This window comes from Notolabrus celidotus, chromosome 23 (genome assembly GCF_009762535.1).
Source record: "Notolabrus celidotus isolate fNotCel1 chromosome 23, fNotCel1.pri, whole genome shotgun sequence".
NCBI lineage: Eukaryota > Metazoa > Chordata > Actinopteri > Labriformes > Labridae > Notolabrus > Notolabrus celidotus.
Genome location: NC_048294.1, coordinates 7,112,923 through 7,132,711, shown reverse-complemented (window position 1 = coordinate 7,132,711; position 19,789 = coordinate 7,112,923). Strand labels below are relative to the sequence as shown.

The following is a 19,789-nucleotide window of genomic DNA, read 5'->3' as shown; positions in this document are numbered from 1 at the left end:
AGCGATCACGTACATTTGCTAATAAAAGCGTGACCAGCAGGATAACAATGGACAGGTGGTTGTAATGCTTCTTGTTTGACAGAAATAAATCAGAGGTACTGGCTGCCTCAATCATTAAATATTTCTGAAAATATTGCACTTCAAAAGTATAGAATTTGTGTCATCTTTCATTTCAGTGTTATATGACACTGTAAAACCACATGCACACATTTATTAATGTTATTTTCCCATAGTATTTCCTGAAAATTTTATTCAGCCATACAAGTGGGTACTTGGCTGAAATTGTTTTTGAAAGGGGGTACACAAGACAAAAAAGTTTGAGAACCCCTGATTTACAGATTGATATATTCCAAGTATTTAAAATGTAGTAAAAGACAGTTGCCCCCCCCCCCCCCCCACATCCTCACACACACACACACACACACACACACACACACACACACACACACACCCCTGCGGTTTAAAGTCACATGTTGGAAACCCCCACTACACATCTTTGGGCAGGTAATTTTTCTATTATTACCCAGACAGCGGCTAAAATGAGACATTAGGTGTTTTTGGGCCCTCTAAGTTCCATGGTACTTTTCTAGCATAGGTACATGTGAAAAATATTTAAGGAAGTATTCTTACTGAAGTGATTGCCAGAAGTCCCAAACAATCTTCACTGCCATCAGCAAGCAACAACTTTGACGAACATCTACATCCTGTGAAAACCAGCCGACCACACATATTTCATATTGCACCTAAAACTCAGCTGAATCTATGCTCACATTAACTCTTCAATACTCTCGACTGTAAGGCTTGTTCTGGAATAACTTATTTGAATTCAGTGGGGCTAACCATTTAGCCATGACGCCAAACACCTGCACAGAATTGCTTTCGTTACATTGCTTTCAATAGAAGATTTGTGGGTAAAAAAAATGGAAGTAGAAACTAAAGAAATAAACAGGTTACCCTGATACTTAGTCTCTGAAATAAGGCTGATTTATGTGCTGTGAAGAAAAAGAAATATTAAATGTAACATTGTAAATTGGGATTAATCTGTGTGGGTTGTCTTCACAAGAATTAAACAAATTAATCATTCATTGGAACTGACATACTTGGATGGGTTACAGTTGCATCGTTTCCTCCCACGATAAATATACGCGACGGATGGCAGCTTTGCTTAACCACACTGCACCTGTCAAACCCATAACTTCTGCGTTTCCTGTCAATTTCTCATCGACATAAAACTTGGCCAAAATATGCTGCTGCTTTTGAGTTGTCTTTTTATTGCAGGTAAGAAAAAATATTTTGTACGTTAATTCAGGATTTAACCTTGGAACATTTTTCATTATGTAGTTTTCTGTGTAAAGTTTAGGCAGCAATATGCTATTACTTCATGTTCAGTTTAGTGATGTCTCATTTGCCAGTTGCAGTTTTTTTCACACTGCTGGCATTGATTATAAAGTTATGTAATGTTTAGATGTCTCTTTGGCGTTTATGTGTACCAACTGGGCCTTTATTATCCCGACCCTCCTAAAGCATTATAAGACTTAACAAGAAGTACTTTGCTAAATTTCTAATAACATGAACCTTATAGAATGCCAAGAAATAGGTTACTTCATAGTGTTTGTGATTTAGGAGCATAAAAGTCAAGTTAAACAACTGTGTGATTTTTGCTCTCTACTAAGCTGTAAAAATGAAATTTAGAATAATTTTAAACCAACTGACCCAAGAGTAGAGAGAAAACATTAATGTCTACGACTTACCAACTTGTTCAGTGCAACAAAACCCATATTATCTAAGTTTAGTAATAAAATATTTTGAATATACTTTGAGATAATATTTCATAACAAATAACTTATTTGCACCAGTACACTTGTACACTTCTATGAAGGTGAATTATTTAATACTTGTCATGCTTTTGTGGTTACACCATTTGACAATTTAATGGGACTCTTTAATTCGTTAAAAATGGTAGAAATCTCATATAAAAAACTATGACACCAACAGAAATGCAAATTTTACATTCAAACAAACATCTAACAAGTTGTTTTAACAAGTTTAAAGCACATTTTTGATTTGGACATCATACCAACCCTTATTTGTCACTGACATTTTTACTGATGTTGTCTTACAAGCTCAGCTTCTACATTACTTCTGCTTTTCAAAGGTCAAACTACCATAACACCTGTCTGTTCTACATGGACGCTCATTTACGCAAGTTTAAAATAAAGAGAGGGAGACTTGGTCTCGATGGAAAAAAACCCCCCAAAAGTTGAGTCTTAATTCCAAAAGTCAAAATTTTGATATAAAAAGTCACATGAGATAAAATTATGACTTATTATATGTGGCTCAGTGGATAGAGTCGATCCCAGCTCCGGCAGTCACATGCCAAAGTGTCCTTGAGCAAGACACTGAACCCCAAATTGCTCCCGCTGTGTTTCAGCGGTGTGTGAATGTGTACGAATGAGCAGCTAATACTGATGATTCCCTTACATTAGCAGCCTCTACCATCAGTGAGTGAATAGGTATGAATGGGTGCATGCGGCAAGTAGTGTGTAAAAGTGCTTTGAGTAGTCAGACAGACTAGAAAAGCGCTATATAAGTGCAAGTCCAGTTACCATTCACCATTTCCATTTATTACCTCATTATTCGATCTTTTGTCCCATAAATATAACTTGAATTTGGGGATTTTTTTTCATCAAATTTTGTTTTATTTTTAGCCCGGTGGAAATTTTTGTCCTGAAAAAAGAAAACAGAAAAGCTATGGAAGGGATTCTTTGACATCTTTGCTTATGATTTGTTTCAGTTGATGTGTTGTTTTATTTTTGCTTCCTGTACCAACTTTTTAATGTTTTTTTTAATGTTTACCCCAGGTTTTAAAGCAGAGGACCTATCAACGATGCACTACAGGGCGAAAGGCAGCTCGTCATGTTTTGAAGTTAGAAAATCACCACCATTCGTAGATGTTCGCTGGAGTAATAATCCTATTAATAAGAGGTTTATTGTTTTATATGGAAAGATCACACCCAGTTACAAGGGCAGATTTGATTATAATCCAAACAATCACTCCTTGTGTATACACAAACTCACTGAAGCAGACAGTGGTATTTATGAAGTTTCACTTATACATTTGGACTATAATGGATCAACTGAGACGAACAAATTAGTTGTACAAGGTAAGTTCTATAAACTTAATCTCTGTTTTGTTTTTTATTAATTATTAATGATTACTTTGGGAAGATTTATGGTTCAAATCCATGTTGTTTTCCTCAGACCTTTCATGATGTATTACATTTAACCAACCAATCCTCTTTCATATAGACTTTTTTCCTTTCAGAAGTGGTTCAGAGTCCAGGTTAAAGTCACATGAACATGCAAAATTCAAAAAAAAAAATTTGAACACGCATTTTCATGAATTGCATCTGCCATTGTTTATCCAAATTCATTTTGAATGCACTTTGTACACTTCTTATTTGTCAAGTTTTGCCACCTCTTTTGTTTCCATAATTTCATTTCTAAGTGTTGAAAAGCTTGTCTTTGAATGGTCAGCTAAAGAAATTGCATTTCTCAAATGAATGTAAATTTGTTGTCATCAGAGCTATTTGCTGTAGAAGCACATAAAGGCCTTGAATGTTATTTTTGAAATTATTATTATTATTATGAATATTGTTATTATTATTATTATTATTATTATTATTATTATTATTATTATTATTATTATTATTATTAACTCAGAAGTGCAAGAAATGCCCACTTCATGTTGCTAATGTATTATGCACTCTCCTGTTTAAAGGTAAGCTTTTTTCTGACAGTTGTGCAGACACTTGTTCCTACAAGCTGCCACTAGAGGCCATCAACCAACTAATGATTTAAATCTGCTTGTGTTGATGTTGCAGCACCTGTTCCCAAACCAGTCATCAGGATGTCCGTAGACTTACCAGGCTCCAACCTTTCTGCTGGATTCTGCAACATATTAGTCAACTGCTCTGTCCTGGGTGACTGGTTGTTCGCCGTCTGTGACGCAGACAGCTGCAGGACATCTCAGAGATCTTTCAGCAAAGCAAACATCACAATCTCTGCCCACAACAGATCTGTTGTCTGCAGTGGACACAACCATGTCAGCGTACGCAATGCCTCTGAAAACATGGAGGAAACATGTAAATATACTGTGTTTTTTTTGGTAATGCCACATACTCAATGACTTCTCTGAGGTTCACTAGTCTCACATTTAAGAAAAAAATGTTAATAATTTCTGGAAATTTCAAGCAGTCATATTATTTTCTTTATTCAATATTGGATTTTTATATGTCCTATATGTTTTTTTTATGTCTTTCCAGGCAATCATAAATCGGATAAGAAACACGATGAGACATCAGAACTGACCTATGTAATCCCAATAGTGGTTCCAGTAGTTGCAGTACTTGTAGTAGTTGCATGTATTGTATGTTTGGTTATGGGATTCTGTTCAACCAAATGTAATCGCCATCAGGTAAGCTCAATGAACTATGCACTACTTCTAAAGAGCTTTCTGGTTTAACTTTGGCTATGTACAGTACACAGTTGTTTTGGCATAATGGTGTGCTCTTCTACATGTAGAATAGTCTTATATGATTGCAAGTAAATATTTTCATGTGAAACTATATTTTAGTCTTGTCAAAGTAGCTGAATCTGATTTTTTTTGTTTTGCACCTTATTGATTTACAGACATCTACTGCTCGGTTAATCCAAAGCCAGCCAATCGAGCCCCAGCCACAACCTGGGACCAGAAACTTGACCTCTTCTTCCAGTCAACCTGAGGCCTCTTATGAAAATGTGGATGTCACGCAGCCCAGTGAGATTAACAGTCCAATTCAGGGTCCTCATGAGGCGTTGGGGCCAAGGCAAAGTCAGACAGTGGATACAGTCTACAGTGTTTTACAGTTGCCACGTGTGAATGACTCTCCTGGAAAAAGTGACAGAGATACTAACACAAAGGACCATGAGGTGATAGAAGTGGCATCAACACCAGAGCCTGGGGTGGCAGAGCATGACAATCAAGTTGACACAGTGTACAGCGTGTTGCAGAAGCCAAAGAGATGAACATTAAAAGTTCGGAAGACTTTTTAAGACCGCTGAAGATAAGATAAGATACTCTTTTATTCATCCCGCAACGGAGTTACAGCAGCAAACAAGAAGGTGTACAGTATAAGATTTCCAACAAGAATATATACATATATATATATATATATATATATATATATATATATGTATATGTATATGTATATATATATATATATATATGTATGTGTGAAAGTATGAAAGAGACTTTGGACATTCAAACAAAATTTTTCTAAGACCCTATGACACATCTGTACAGAATACTCTTATTCTGGATAAGGGTTATTAGATTATGCTATGTTAATATACTTCAAAATGTGATGTTGGGACTCATTTATTTTTGTAAATTTTCAGTTGGTGATTATATCTATAATTCAGTTGCCAAGAGATAAGATTTTTCCAGATTAACCGGTATGGTGAATTATAATGTTGAATGATGCAAATCTACAGAGGGAATTTAAGGACCTATACAGGCTTGAGTGTGTAAATATATATTATTGTCTTTTTAAGTATACGTATGGATATTTGTTTGGATCTCCTGACTTCACGCTGCCGATTTTGATATGTTAGAATGAGCCGTCCTAGCTGTGCCTGTATTTGAAGTCCAAGCAGCAGTAATCACAAGACAGGATTGCAGGAAGAAAGCATACGATGGGTGTTTTTGTGCCTTCTTCTACAGTGTCTTGGTTACCAATGTGTTTTGCTAACTAAAAGTTCACCTAGGCATGGCCCTCACTCTTACTTATCAGTTAAAAAAATGTGCACTGTATAACTGTTAAATCAGAACATTGTTTTCTATGCCTGCTGGTCAAGTAAACTCAGTTAGCGTCCACACAGTCACACTCTCTCCTATTTTGCAGGCAGATGAGACTGACTTACTTTTGCTTTGTTTCCGTCACACTTAAACTTTCTCTGAATCATGACAGACGGGTCAGGTGTTCCTCAGTAGTAATGGACTGCCGTTACAAAATGTGAAACGGATAAGTCAAATTCAGGAATATGCCTCATTAGCTTTGACTGCAATTTTTGCAATCACACAAAGTGAATGTGTTGTAATTTCAGCAATGAATTCCAAAACTTCTGATTATTGTACATTTAAATGCATAAAGTCAGACAACAGTGCTGAAGTTTGGGGTTTGTACATATATGGAATAGCAGCGAAATGCACTATTGAAGAAGTCACTGCGCTTAAAAATGACATGGGAATGAAAAAGAGGACAGGAAAGTCAATTATCACGATAAAAGGATGCAGAAATGACAGATTGGTATAACATATTTCAGTAGAGTACAGTAAATAATCGGTGTGGGGCCGCTCTATGTTGTGTAAAACCTTTTTTTGTTTTTCTGCTAACTACATGCCTTATTACAAGCATATTCCCTGTGTTCATGAATATCCATGTACAGAGTTTTATTATTTGTCTGTACAGAAGAAAGAAATGAGATGTGTTCTTTTAGTTCACTGTGCTCCTGGCAAGGTTAAGCATTTGTAAGTTTGGTAAATGTATTCAAAGTAAACTTTATCAAACAGTAGATAATGGAGATCACATTTACATAATTCTGTGCCTCTTAGACCCACAATGCTGTTGAGTGAAGTGTGACCACTAGGGGGTGTCATCCTACTTCAGTTGATATTAACACAATTCAAGTACTCCTGTCACTAGCACTGTTGTAGTTATGCTCTAAATTTCAATGTTAAAGTGATTTACTAACCTTTTTCTGTTAAAGCGTCATTCCCCCTAGCCCTTAAAGGTTTAACATTTTCAGTTCAAAACTAATATTTGACTATTGCAAAATGGTATGTTGTTCTAGTAAACATGGTCCATTCTGTGACTGAAGGAGATTGTGTGTATAAGCTGCAGACTAACTGTAAACAGTTAGTTTCCATTGTAGTTTTTTTTTACTGCTTCTAGAGGGGCAACCTGGATTTATCTGGTACTAAAAGTCAGATAATGGCTTACACATGCCTACATGGATGGGTGGGAGAAAAACCTAGTATGATAAAAATGGCTTACTGTACTCACGTAAGTTAAAGTCCTGCAAAGTCCCCATTTCTTCAACCACTGCAGTGATCTGAATAGTTGTCAGATGCATTTAACACCAAAATATTTGTCGGGATTTCTACCATGTTGCAATTATTTGACATTTTGCCAAATTGTTGCACTAAAGAAAAAAATATTTCCATGTCCAAAAAAACAATGTTTGGTATTATTTCCTTTGTCATGAGTCTTGCTATTTTATTGTCTAAGCTGCTTAAACATTTCCATTTATTTATTTCATTTTTTTGTAAGCATGTTTATGACATTTGATAAATATACAAAAAAAATGACATTTGCCTCCAGGTCCTCATAACTCAGCCTATTATAAAAAGTGCAACCAACACATTTAAGCGTCTAAAGTTGTTATATAAAGTACATAGTTCCAAGTTGGTGCAGCTTCTAGCTATTAATTAATTTTAGCTCCAAAATGGCTGCACTCATAGCTGACTTAAATGTCTGTAACCTGCACTCACACTCCTTTGTTTTATTTCTTTATGGTCCTGTAAATTGATATTCACCCCTTTGACCTCATTTGTGTTATATTCACATTATGCACACATCATTACGTTTGTACTGCTATTGTTTGTTCTTATTCACCAGTGTTTACTGTTCTGCTCTTGCAGTGATATCTTGTATCTTATATCTGCTTCTGAGGTGACCTTACCATAAAGCCACTCGACACTCCAAGCCAATGATTAAAAGCCTACATTATAAATATAGTTATTGAATGCCATCAAAAAGACAGTTTTTCATTAATCCCAGTGAGTTACAGCCACTATTAAACAAAGACAGACTAGTTTGGAAATGAAGCAGGACTTGGAATGTATATTTGCGAAAGATAAAGGTAAGGAAAATAAATACATTTTTGTCTCATTGCTAACTACTTCTGTTAGTGAAACCGTATCAACTTGATTAGGTCAAATAACACAGCACTGTCTTTGGTCTAGTGCTGCAACCAAGCTAATATCCAGACCACTACCACAGTGAGAGCTTTCCTGTTCTATGTGGTTTTGCTTACTTTTTAATCTCATTACTGTGGCTTTGTTGAGTCAAACAAGCTAAGAACATAGACATTTTCACATGTAAACCCAAACTCATATTGAGATATATTTGGCCTATATGACATGAGATGCATCAACTGACACACTGGGAATTTTAATTGTGTATATAACAGTTGTCATGTGAATGTACAGAAATCAGCTATTTAAATTTCTTTCTTAATTACTGCTTTTTACCTTAAGAAAATAACATCATATGATAGACCAGCTGTTCAATTCATACAGGAGCATAATCATATCAAGTTAGTCGTGGTCAAAGCCATTTCTCTTGCTTGAGTTTTGTATGAGGAGGATTGAAGGAGAGAGGATGGAGATGTTTGTGAGAAATTCTGTTCTTACATTTTAATCTAACATAATGTGTTTATAATGCTGAGGTTTTCCTGTGAGTACATCATTATATTACTACTATATATGTAGCCCATAAACAGGTCAAACAAATCAAGTAATAAAAGTAATAAAAAAATGACTACCTCATTATTGCTTTTCACTTAGTTGTATTTTACCCTGATGATTGCAGTTATTGTCCAAGTGTTTAATGGATTTGTATTGTGAATATAAGCAGTATTTCTTAAATACTCAATTTGTAATAGAAATTCAGAAAGTAATGAATGACTTGCTCATACTGGTTAAAAAAAGGGTGTGGAGCTTTAGGCTCTGACTGGGTTGTAAGCAAGCGGCAACCTCCGGTCTGAAAATATGAAGCCCATGCGGAAGTGTTATAAACTGCAGTTCATCGAGAATCTGCTTGAGGCTGGCTGCAGAAACACCGGAAACCGTATAGACGCCAATTCAAAAAAGACGATCTTTACAGCATTAATAAACATGTTTACAGCCTGGTTCAAAAAACAGCTTGGCTCTACGTAGCTAATTTCTCTATCGGCACACACTGTACGGTGGGTGACGGTTCAGAAGATGTTAGGATTACGAATTTCTGCTCAAATAAGGACATGACTGACTTGACTCCCGGACGCGAACACATAGCTGTTGGCTAGGAGGCTCCCCGCCTCTTTACATCACACTCTGCCTGGTTGAGTTCCGCATTTCCAATATGGCTGCCGCCGACGATTGGCTTCAAAACAGCGTTCAGAGACAGGTGGGTGACGTCACAGATACTACGTCCGTTATTTATACAGTCTATGGTTGTAAGTCGCCTTGAGGTCAAACGTTTGTTTCCTACCTCCTTAACCAAATTACGGCAAGCTCTGTTAATGCAGATATACTGATTCGGGTTCCCTAAGAGCTTTTCAGGTTGTTTGCTACTTCACTGTCTGAAGCATTCAAGACAATGAAGCATAATATTCTAGTATATATAACCTCAGGCCACCTTTTTAGGTGATCCACTTTTTTAATAGAAGATTGCTATATGATTCTATCTTTTTGGGATGTTAGGTGGTGTTCTTGTTTTTTTTTTTTTGATTTTCCATTCACTCCTTGACGAAGATTTATTATCTTTTATTATTTTCTTAACATGGAAAATGCATCTCCGGTTCAATGACAGGCAACATTAATGGTTAAACAAATGCAAAGTTCTCCAAGCATGTGTAATAAATCAATTTCAATATGTGATAATAATGACACATAACCCTCGCTGACTAAAACAAAGATGTCTACTTATTGGATTCTGAAAGGCAGTATAGAGTATGGAAATGTAACATTGCTTTTAGTAAAAAAAAAAAAAAAAAAAAAAAGGTATCCTTTCTGCACTATAATATTTTTTCTTTTTTCATTGACGCATTTACTCCTCGTGTTCTGAGCTGTATTAATAAAAATGTCTTTTTTGATCTATAAGAGAGCATGGCATTTTTCATGGCAATTCTGTCACAGGGATGTAATGAAGAAGAAACTCAGTAAAATAATGCATACGTGCAAACACATGACTCATGTCCTAAAAAAAAAGTAAGCCTATTAGTCACTATTCGCCTAAATAATGCACTTAAAAATATTCAGAAGGTATTTAACATTAAAAAGGATGGTATGGGTCATCAGTTTGACCATCCCATATATAGAGGCTATAGTCCTTGTCGCAGGTATTGCTGGCTTGACTCCCAAACCACAACCCCTGACTACATGTCACCACCCACGTTGTCTACTCCCCACATTTTCTATCTCTCTCTTAAACAGTCAATCATTAAAGAAAACAGTGCCTGAAAAATAACTTCATAAAAATTGTAATGGTCTTCTGGTTATTGATGCAATAATTGGTGATTTATTTCTCCCATTTAAGGGCAGCAACTGATTCCCACAAGACCAGCTTTATCTTTCAGCATTTGACAGGAAGCGTAAACATGACAAATTTTGTGTGGTCGAAGCCACTGCAAGTTGCGTCAGTTTGGTGTGAAACGGAAGGAAAAAGAAAGTCTATTCTCAGATTTTAATGTAGAGTAAAATGTATCTCTCCTCTTTTTCTGCGGCGTTATTATAAATGCGAAGTGGACGTTTGTTTCCAAAGCAAAGCAACAGAGTGATGCCGTAAAGATGGGACAAAGCTTTCTTCGTGTGCTGGGGTTTTTCTGTGAGTAAACTGTTACTTTCTAGTTTTGTGACTTTCAGAGGCAGAGTCATGTTTCTCTGGACATGATGGTGTTGAAAGCAGGATCACGACTTTTGGAATAATGGGAGCAAATAAAGAACCAACTGTACATACATTGTATAAATGACCAGTATTTGCAAATTACATGTACACTTAATTGTCAACAGCTTTACGTAGAAACTTTGCAAAATGAATAAAAGTCAGTTTTTATGTAATTTTCAAATGTTCTAATCAGTTTCCTACCTTTTTAACATTTACAAAATAACAAATGTGAAACTGTTTTTTTAAAATAAGTAGTGAAGTACTACTGGTAAGTTAAAAATGACACTTAAGTTGAATTGAAATGCCTTTAATGATTACCTAATGAAGTATTAATCTTTATTTTAGTGTTGAATTCACTGCTCCATGGATTTGCTCAAGGTAACTCATTGTTTTTCCTCCATTTAAAAAGATATTTCCTCCATTAATTCCATTTTTCACCTACTATGTCACATTTACTAATGTCTGCATTTAGTATTTTGTGTATAGATTTTCTCCCCACTGCCTATCTCTGCAAAATTAGACGAGAATATGGAAAAGGAGTGTATACTGAATCTTTTTTATGAATTTATTTTCAATTTATTATTTTGTATAGCTTTGCATTTTGATATGCTCCATGGCCTTACTCGTAGTGCATTTTTTTTAACCTTTTTACCCTTTTTACCATACTGATTCATTTCCTTTTTTACAGTTATGTCATGATCTTGATAAGAAACACTGACAAGTATTCAGAATTTTAATGAGTTTGAATGCATCACTCATTGGCCTTCCCCCCACACTTCTAACAGCTGCTTGTTCTAAATTTAATGACCATTTGTTGTAATGTTTGTTGGCCCATTGGAGCTACCAAGTCAGAAGTTGTTGCATACTGAAATCAAATCATCAGAATGTTTCTCCTTTCTTAAGAATTGTACAGTTTAGTTTCAGACACTTGCTGTGAATAACTGCTGCATTTCTACAGACTGTTGTCTGGCTCTCTTTAAACTATTATTATCCTTCAACAACAGCTACTATTAACGTTACTTGGTACTTCAATGTTACTAGAACCATTTGTAAAATATTTTTTGTGTCATTATTTTCTTATTATATTCACATGTACATGTTTAAATTGTTGCCTGCAGAATGTCTTAATCTCGTTTCTACCCTTGCTGTTTTTTTTCATGTGAACAGATCCCACTGCCCACATTACCCTTAAATATAACTGGTCTCAGATTTTCTGGGGTGAGACAGTCACTTTCAGATGTGAGATCAAGGGAGGTGGAGACACTGATTGGACGTATGGATGGAGAACACTCGGCTCAGACCGACGAACAGAAAATAATGAATACAGTATTAGTGATGTTACTGAATCTCACAACGGAGAATACAAGTGTTTGGGCATAAACAACCACCCTCAGATATATACCGACACACAATGGAGTGATCCCTACAGATTGACAGTAACACGTAAGTAAAACCATGATTTCCATTCTGTCATGATTTTAATGTTTTTAAAATCTAAAATAACAACACTATTGCTTAATTTAATAATAATGAAGTCCTTTGCAGATAACTTTGTGAGTAATTATTTTTGCCTTTCAGCTATAAGATATTTATTGCCTTTGAAACATGCTGAAAATGTATCACTAATTAAATAACGCGTCTACATATCACTTAATGACTCGATGTCTGAGAAGTTTAATAAAAAAGTGACTATATTTTTGGAGAGATCAAATAGTGGCAGTGGCAGATTTTACAAAAGATTGATGTGAACTGAATAATTTGTCTTTCCCATAGAGCTCTACAAAATATCTACATTTTAATTGCTCTGTCAAAGTGAGAAAGTGTCCCATGCTGCATAATGCATGTTATAAATGTGTTACAGTAAAGATACAGACATGATCACTTAAAGAAATTTAACTTCATAAATTGTTCATTTAATGCCATGTAAGGATTACATCTTGTTGCAAAGCTAGACTCATAATTGTCATGAGTTCTTAATACAAATTGAGGCTGCACCTTGTGATTTTGACCCAAATACAGAAACAATAATTTATTCTTTCACATTTCTGTCCTTCATCAAACAGCATACAGACCAAGGGCTGAACTGAATGCTGACAGTAGAATCATTCAACCAGGGGGTGTAGTGACTCTGAACTGCAATGTGAACCCTCCATCACCCGGGTGGGAGTTCTTCTGGTACAGAGAAGGAAGACCAGCTGAATTCAAGATCACACAAGATACCAGGTTTCCTGTCTCACAAGGAGGACTCTACAGTTGCATAGGAGGAAGAGGAGACCCAGTTTACTACACTGAGTCCAGCAATCAATTCACTATCAACAGAATCTGTGAGTATATATTTATAGAAACATTTTGAAATCATAAATTGATTGATAAATGCTAAAGGCATTAGTTTCATGTAGATTTAATTAAATGTGTTGTTTTTACGGGAATCTTTGAACCTGAACAGTAACAAACAGAGCTGTTGTGACTCAACAACCACATTGGTCTGAGATATACAGCGGAGAGAGGATCGCCCTCAGATGTGAAATCCATGATGGAGAAGTCACTGAGTGGATGTATGAGTGGGAAACAACCGGCTCAAATACATTTACTAGACACAGTGAAGATGCTGCTGATAGTGGTGTTGTTTCCAGGGGTGGGGGATACAAGTGTAAAGGAAGACACAAAACTGGTTCCTATTCCTCAACTGAATGGAGCTCTCCAATCACACTGACTGTATCAGGTCAGGTAGACTGCTTTTTATTCATCATGAAAACAGGTTTTTGACTTCATCTAATTTCATGACCAATGAGAGATTTTAAGGGAGTATGTGTTGAAATATGTGATGAGGGGCTTTCATTACAGGCACAGGATTTCAAAATGTAACTATTTATTCATTGAGGGTTATACAATTCATACAAACAGTTATAATCATTAAATGTCTCTGTTGTTAATCAAACAGCACACAAACCAAAGGCTGAACTGAGGGCTGATAACAGAGACATTCCAGTAGGGGGCAGTGTGACCCTGACCTGCTCTGTGAACCCATCATCTGGTTGGAAATATCACTTTTGGTACAAAGAGGATATATTTGCTCAGTCCAAGGCCCTTGAAGACAGTGGTGTTACCTCAGCAGGACAAATACATGTCTCAGAGGAGGGAGTCTACTGGTGCAGAGGAGAGAGAGGAGACCCAGCTTACTATACAGAGGACAGTGAAATGATTAGCATCAACAAGAAGAGTGAGTCTACCATTGTTTACTTGTTTTGATGTGGATTAAAGGCTGGTCATCTTTATACCCTTACTATGAAATCATAAACTTCAACAGATGGGAACAAGGCTCTCGTGACTCTGCACCCCAGCTGGTCTGAAATATACTCTGGGGAGACGATCACTTTTAGATGTGAAATTGAAGGTGTAGATGACAATGAGTGGGGGTATGAGTGGGAAACAACCAGCTCAAGTGCAACTAAACCTACAAAGCAAATGGACTACAGTATACGTTTTGATAATACATCCCACAATGGAGACTACAAGTGTAGGGGCAGAAAACAAAGTGACAAGTCTTCAACATTGTGGAGCACTCCCATCACACTGACAGTGTTATTCAGTAAGTCACATTTATTTCTGCTGTTTAATTAAAAAACCCTGTTTAAGGTTTAAATGTAAGATTGTTTTCAGAAATAATATTAAATCTATAATAATATGGTTTACTTTTAAAAATCACTTTTCCAACAGAACCAAAGCCTGTCCTGACTGTGTCTCCATCATGGCTGAGTCCTGGAGACTCAGTAACTCTGAACTGTGAAGTTAAACACCCATCTGCAGGATGGAGGTTCTTCTGGTATAAAGTTGTTCCCAAACTACCAGGCAAACTCTACAGCTATGTTCTGCTGTCTGAGAGCAGCAATGGGACTGAACATTATTCACTCATTGTTGAAGGACAGACACACACAGCAGGATATGTGTGCAGAGCTGGTAGAGGAGATCCAGTGTTTTACACTGATTACAGCGAACCAAAGTTTGCCTGGTCTGCAGGTCAGTTTGTTTCTGTCTGTCCTTCTCTTAAAAATGATAATCCACTTTTGTCTGAACAACATACAGTTTCTTTAACACTTGAGTCTTCAATGAAGACATGAATGGATTATTGTAACATCACAATGTTCTCTCAAAAGAGCATGAAGCCAATTTGTTAACATTTTACTTTAATCTGTGATTTTAAATTGTTCTTGAATTTCCTTGTTTTTCTTCTTTCATCACTCTTTAAATTCTGAAGGTGTGAAAAACACTCAACAAAGGATTTTAGATTGGCTGTAACTTTTATTTAATCTCAATGACAACCTTTGCTTTGTATAAATGAACTCATATTACTTACTCCCCCTTGAGAAGCAGGCAGGACTTGTGCAGTTAGAAACTGTTGGGCATTAGTTTATCTGCACACTCATAATTAACAATCACATTCTGGCAAAACAGGTTATAAATGGAAAATTACAAAAAATAAAACCAAACCAACGATCTGAGACTACACAGATAAAAACGAAGGAAACATTGACCACACATGGATAAACAACACGGCACATTTTAGAGTGTGGGCTTTAAATTTACTTTTTAATTTACCCATCTTTCTTACTGATCTTCCGGCTGTGTAAGAAGCTTGATTATGATTGGCCAAAACCCCTTTACAAACCCTTGACCACGGTTATTAACTTTCACACATCAAGTCAAATCAATTTGTGGAAAAGTGTTCCTGAAAAATTTGCTGCTGCACATTGAAATCATAGGTGAGGAAACCACGAGGTGAGGTAAAACAGTTAGTTTAGGTTTGCATCAATAATTATAATAATACCAATAATAATAAATTTTATTTACAAAACTCTTTTAAAAACAAATGTTGACAAAGTGCTTTGACAAACAAAGCATGGCAGAATTCAGGAGGATGACAGAATAAACCTTTAACAGACAGGGAGAAGTGTAGAACATTCTAACAATGCAAGAAACAAACTACAAAGCAAAGGTTAACAAGAATAAATCCAAAATGAAACAGAACGAAGTGATGAAACAGTCGACCAAAAAATCATGTTACAGAAGTTAACTTTTTTTGCATTAAAGGACAATAAAAAAGGCTTTAAGAAGAAGGGGCTTCGTGTCGGGGTCTTGTCTTAGAATGAAGTGCAATGGCAGCAAAACTTCAAGTTAAAATTATTGTTTTACAGAAACCACTATATTTCTTTTAACCTCTTGTCACATTTTTTCTCCCAGATCTTCAGTCATCAGCATCTCTCAGAGTGAGTCCCAACAGAGTGCAACACTTCACCTCTGATTCTGTCTCTCTGAACTGTGAGGGAAACTCTACCCAGTGGAGAGTGATGAGGATTCAGAAGGGAGGTACTCTTGCAGAATGCTCTGCATGGTGGATAAAGACTGAGTCCTCGTGCACCATCCCCACCTATAGCTCGAGTAACGACCCGTTCTGGTGTGAGTCTGAATCAGGAGAGTTCAGCAATGCAGTCAACGTCACCAAACAGAGTATGGCTTCATTACATTACCTTGTTTTTGAATTTGAATGTATTGATAGGATCGCCCCTTGAGGTTAACCAAGACGATGGCTTGTAACCATGTGGATCATTACAGTCACAGCTTCTTTCTCATTCTGTTAACAAAGAGAAGAGTCAAATATCTTCATCCTGAAACTACAAACTCTTCCAACATCTGATTATAGTGATGACTGGATGCACAATTTTAATAATTTACTGAAGCTTTTGAGCCATTGACCAGTGTTAGAGTACTTGTAGCATGTATGGTCTTGTAGACGCTTGTTGCTCATTGTGTGTGTGCACATGATAAAGACATCAGATGATGGTCATTTTGAATACTACAGAAAAAGAAAAACAGATCTGCTCTTGTCATTCTGCATCTGCTCTTCTTAATGTTTGATCTCTGACCGATACCCCTTATCTTTGATTGTTTTACAGATTTGTATATTATCCTGGAGAGCCCTGTACATCCTGTGACTGCAGGAAGTTCAGTTAGTTTAAGCTGCAAACTGAAATACAGAGCTATGGTGTCCCCTGTGTTTTTCTATCACAATGACAAACTCATTCAGAATGATATCAAAACAGAGCTAATTATCTCTGCCGTGTCAAAGTCAGATGAAGGCTTCTATAGGTGTCGGTGCTCAGGAGAAGAGTCAGAACAGAGTTGGATGTCAGTCAGAGGTAGGTATAATGACATTTTTTTTTTCCTCTTCAAATATTGAACTTGATTGTAGGTATAATCATTAATCTGATTTCACTGTTGGGTTCAATTAAAAAGGGTTCCAACTGAACTGAAAAGGTCTGCATTGGTGCATGTGATCACGTGACATATTGTGAACGGCTAATTTAAGATGTGTAAATACATTGCATTTAAAAACGAATATAAATATATATATTTCAGTTTCTTTCTGAAACAGAAAAACATTACATTTCCAGCACTGGAAGTAGCATGATTTAGAAAAAGTGATTCCAAACTAGAAAAGTCTAAATCATTTTACAGTTCTTCTTTAAAATGAGTGTCTTATTCAGACAATCAAAATATGGGATTTTTTTGTTGTTGTTTTGTCCTAGCTGTGGATTTATAGAACATAGTCATGTTCTTGAAGCCAAAGTTATAAAATAAAGAGTGATTTTAATGTTATTGTGATATTTTATTATCTTTTTCAGCAGTGTCCAGGTCATGGAGTTCATTTCCTATAATTCTCGTAATTATTGGACTGATTTGCAGGGTTATAATTATGATTAATCCTCCATTGTATTGCAACAAACAGTTTAAGGGTGAGACCTTTTTCTTCTATTGTTTGTTTCATTCTTTATTTCAAATACATGAATGCATTGGCACAATACTATAACCTTGGAGTACTTAACTGTGTGAATGTCTTTTTCACAGATTCACGTTTCTGCAGGTTTGTCCATCCATCTTCTGTTATTTTGAACTTAACAGCATTATATCCCATGTTACATGTTGTTCAGTCTAATGTATTTTAATGTCACAGGAAAGACCAGTCTGTGAGCACAAACCAGGACTTTTCCACAAGTCATGTAGTCGACCAAAGTGACGCTCAACATGAACAATACAGTACTCTCCTCCATGGTAAGAATTATATCTATACACAAGTATGCACCCATACGCCTGTTTAATGACACATTTTAAGAAGTCGTGGAGACCTAAGTTGTATAATGCAGTGTAACTGAATAATGTGACTGGCTCAATTTTGGCTCCTCTGTAGGTGATGCTTCCGTCTACCACTCAATCAAAGGCCCAGCGGACTATGAAAATGGTACAGTATACTGTTGATATACATGCACTGTAAAAATGTTAAATGTAACTTAATCCAACTGTATTTACACCTGATACTTGTATTTGTTTGATTGATGGGTCAGACCAGTCTGGGAGCACTAACCAAGGCTGTTCCACAAGTCGTGTTGTTGTCCACAGTGACGCTCAAAATGATCAATACAGTACCCTCCTTCATGGTAAGCATGCCCCATAGTTTGTGTGTCTATGAAATGATAATCCTCTGAAGAATTAGCAGTTAGTTCTATATTTTTCTTTAATGTATACTGCACAGCATGTTATATCATTAAACATTAAAACCATCACCTTTTTATGCTTGTGTGTATATGTGAGACATTTAACAAATCTGAGGATGTTTAGTTACAATAATGCAATAACACTGATTGACATTTTCTTGATCTCTGTTGCTCTAAAGGTGATGCTTCTGTCTATGAAACAATCAAAGGTTCTGCAGACTAAACCAATGGTACAGTATACCTTAGATTTATGTGCACAGCAAAAATACAATATGTGATGTTGAATTTGTTTTTAAATGTGATACTTTATTTGCTTTATTAATGAGGCTAGCTATCCGGATTAATTGAAGTAGATATTAGTTAAAATAAGAAGAGTTGTGTTCTCATTACTTGTTTTGGACCTACAGTCTACAAGTCATGAACGAGGCAAACTCATTACTAGTGATGAGGTTTGAGGTGTGCCTCCTGTAGCTGTTATGAAACAAGATAATTGTTCAAAGTAAAAGTTGTATCTGTACCAATTATATAGATGATTTCTTAATGAGCTTTTTAAATGAGGGACTGACTTTTTTGTGGTTTTCTTCCAGCTCTGTGAAGAGGCTGAGATGACAACAGAAACAATGTCAACAGAACTTTTTTATGAGTATATCCAACTCTGCTTTTTATACCAGAAATGTTCAGGGCTTTGTACAGATGATGTGTTTGCAATTTATCTGGTTCATTTATTATGATACATTTTTTTATTTAATTTTAAAGTACTATGGGATTGTTATGTTTATAATTATTATCACTCTTATTATGTGGTCTTACATTTTTTTTTCAGTTTTAGCTTTGGTTCTGTATAGTTACAATATAAAGCACCCTGTTGATAGTGTCTTCAATGTGTTCATTATTTTCAGTGTTAGTTTCAAAAGATCTAGAAAACTTCACTTCTGTATCTGTATTGATCTGTTTTAAATCAAAATTACCTTTCATATAGCGACATAGAAGCTGTATTCATTTCTGCTGAAATCATTTCATTGTTTTGTATTTTTTATATTGTCTCCTTTGTTCATTTTCTTAATAAAGTTTTTGAGCAGTAAGCTGTTATTGTGTGCATAGTTACTTTTTGACTAACCAGCAAATAAGAATAAATCCTTGTCAAATCAACATGGTTTCTTTTGATATTTAAAGCAAATACCAAAAACAATTGTCTTATACAGGAAAAAAAAACCTTTGGCTTTGCCTCTTTGAGCTTATTTTATAAAGGGTTTTAAGGGTGATTCATTCTCTTAAAAAAGCGACTCTTACTTAGACTTACTTTTTCTCATTACTGTTAAAAATAACCAGTTACTCATTATATAAGCCACATTGACCTGACAAGTCCAGATATAGATCTTCTTACAAGATATTCCAATCAAAAAAACACAACATAATTGATTGATGAGTAAAAAGCTGCAAATTCAGCCAACAAAACTTTGATATGTTGCATGAAATAAGTATGACCTCTTG

General features: G+C 35.8%; 3 protein-coding genes across 4 annotated transcripts in view; all 3 read left to right on the top strand.

Moving 5' to 3' along the window:
- Positions 1 to 19,789, top strand: part of LOC117807134 (obscurin-like) — a 58,020-nt gene that overhangs the window by 1,845 nt on the left and 36,386 nt on the right. The gene's annotated exons all lie outside the window — the stretch shown is intronic.
- Positions 440 to 5,190, top strand: LOC117807137. 2 transcript variants are annotated; one of them, XM_034676211.1, is made up of 5 exons: positions 440 to 1,278; positions 2,862 to 3,164; positions 3,885 to 4,145; positions 4,326 to 4,477; positions 4,693 to 5,190. In XM_034676211.1, the coding sequence occupies exons 1-5, from the start codon at positions 1,245 to 1,247 to the stop codon at positions 5,065 to 5,067; spliced, it is 1,125 nt and encodes a 374-aa protein (XP_034532102.1). In that variant the 5' UTR covers positions 440 to 1,244; the 3' UTR covers positions 5,068 to 5,190. The 2 variants fall into 2 exon arrangements, with proteins under 2 accessions (XP_034532102.1, XP_034532101.1); XM_034676210.1 differs by having other exon boundaries at positions 441 to 3,164.
- Positions 10,007 to 19,305, top strand: LOC117807135 (obscurin-like). Its single transcript, XM_034676208.1, has 17 exons — positions 10,007 to 10,691; positions 11,097 to 11,129; positions 11,919 to 12,194; positions 12,815 to 13,075; positions 13,198 to 13,473; positions 13,693 to 13,971; positions 14,059 to 14,340; positions 14,469 to 14,768; positions 15,990 to 16,256; positions 16,703 to 16,945; positions 17,432 to 17,542; positions 17,655 to 17,670; positions 17,761 to 17,858; positions 17,995 to 18,045; positions 18,149 to 18,241; positions 18,478 to 18,528; positions 18,886 to 19,305. Exons 1-16 carry the CDS (start codon positions 10,655 to 10,657, stop codon positions 18,519 to 18,521), a joined length of 2,667 nt encoding a protein of 888 aa, XP_034532099.1. The 5' UTR covers positions 10,007 to 10,654; the 3' UTR covers positions 18,522 to 18,528; positions 18,886 to 19,305.

Coding starts and splice junctions, on each gene's coding strand:
- LOC117807135 (XM_034676208.1), top strand. CDS start 10,655: ATGGGACAAAGCTTTCTTCGTGTGCTGGGGTTTTTCT. Junction 14,769..15,989: donor AAAGTTTGCCTGGTCTGCAG/GTCAGTTTGTTT, acceptor TTTTTCTCCCAG/ATCTTCAGTCATCAGCATCT. Junction 17,859..17,994: donor ATACAGTACTCTCCTCCATG/GTAAGAATTATA, acceptor GCTCCTCTGTAG/GTGATGCTTCCGTCTACCAC.
- LOC117807137 (XM_034676210.1), top strand. CDS start 2,798: ATGTGTTGTTTTATTTTTGCTTCCTGTACCAACTTTTTAATGTTTTTT. Junction 3,165..3,884: donor GAACAAATTAGTTGTACAAG/GTAAGTTCTATA, acceptor TTGATGTTGCAG/CACCTGTTCCCAAACCAGTC. Junction 4,478..4,692: donor CCAAATGTAATCGCCATCAG/GTAAGCTCAATG, acceptor ATTGATTTACAG/ACATCTACTGCTCGGTTAAT.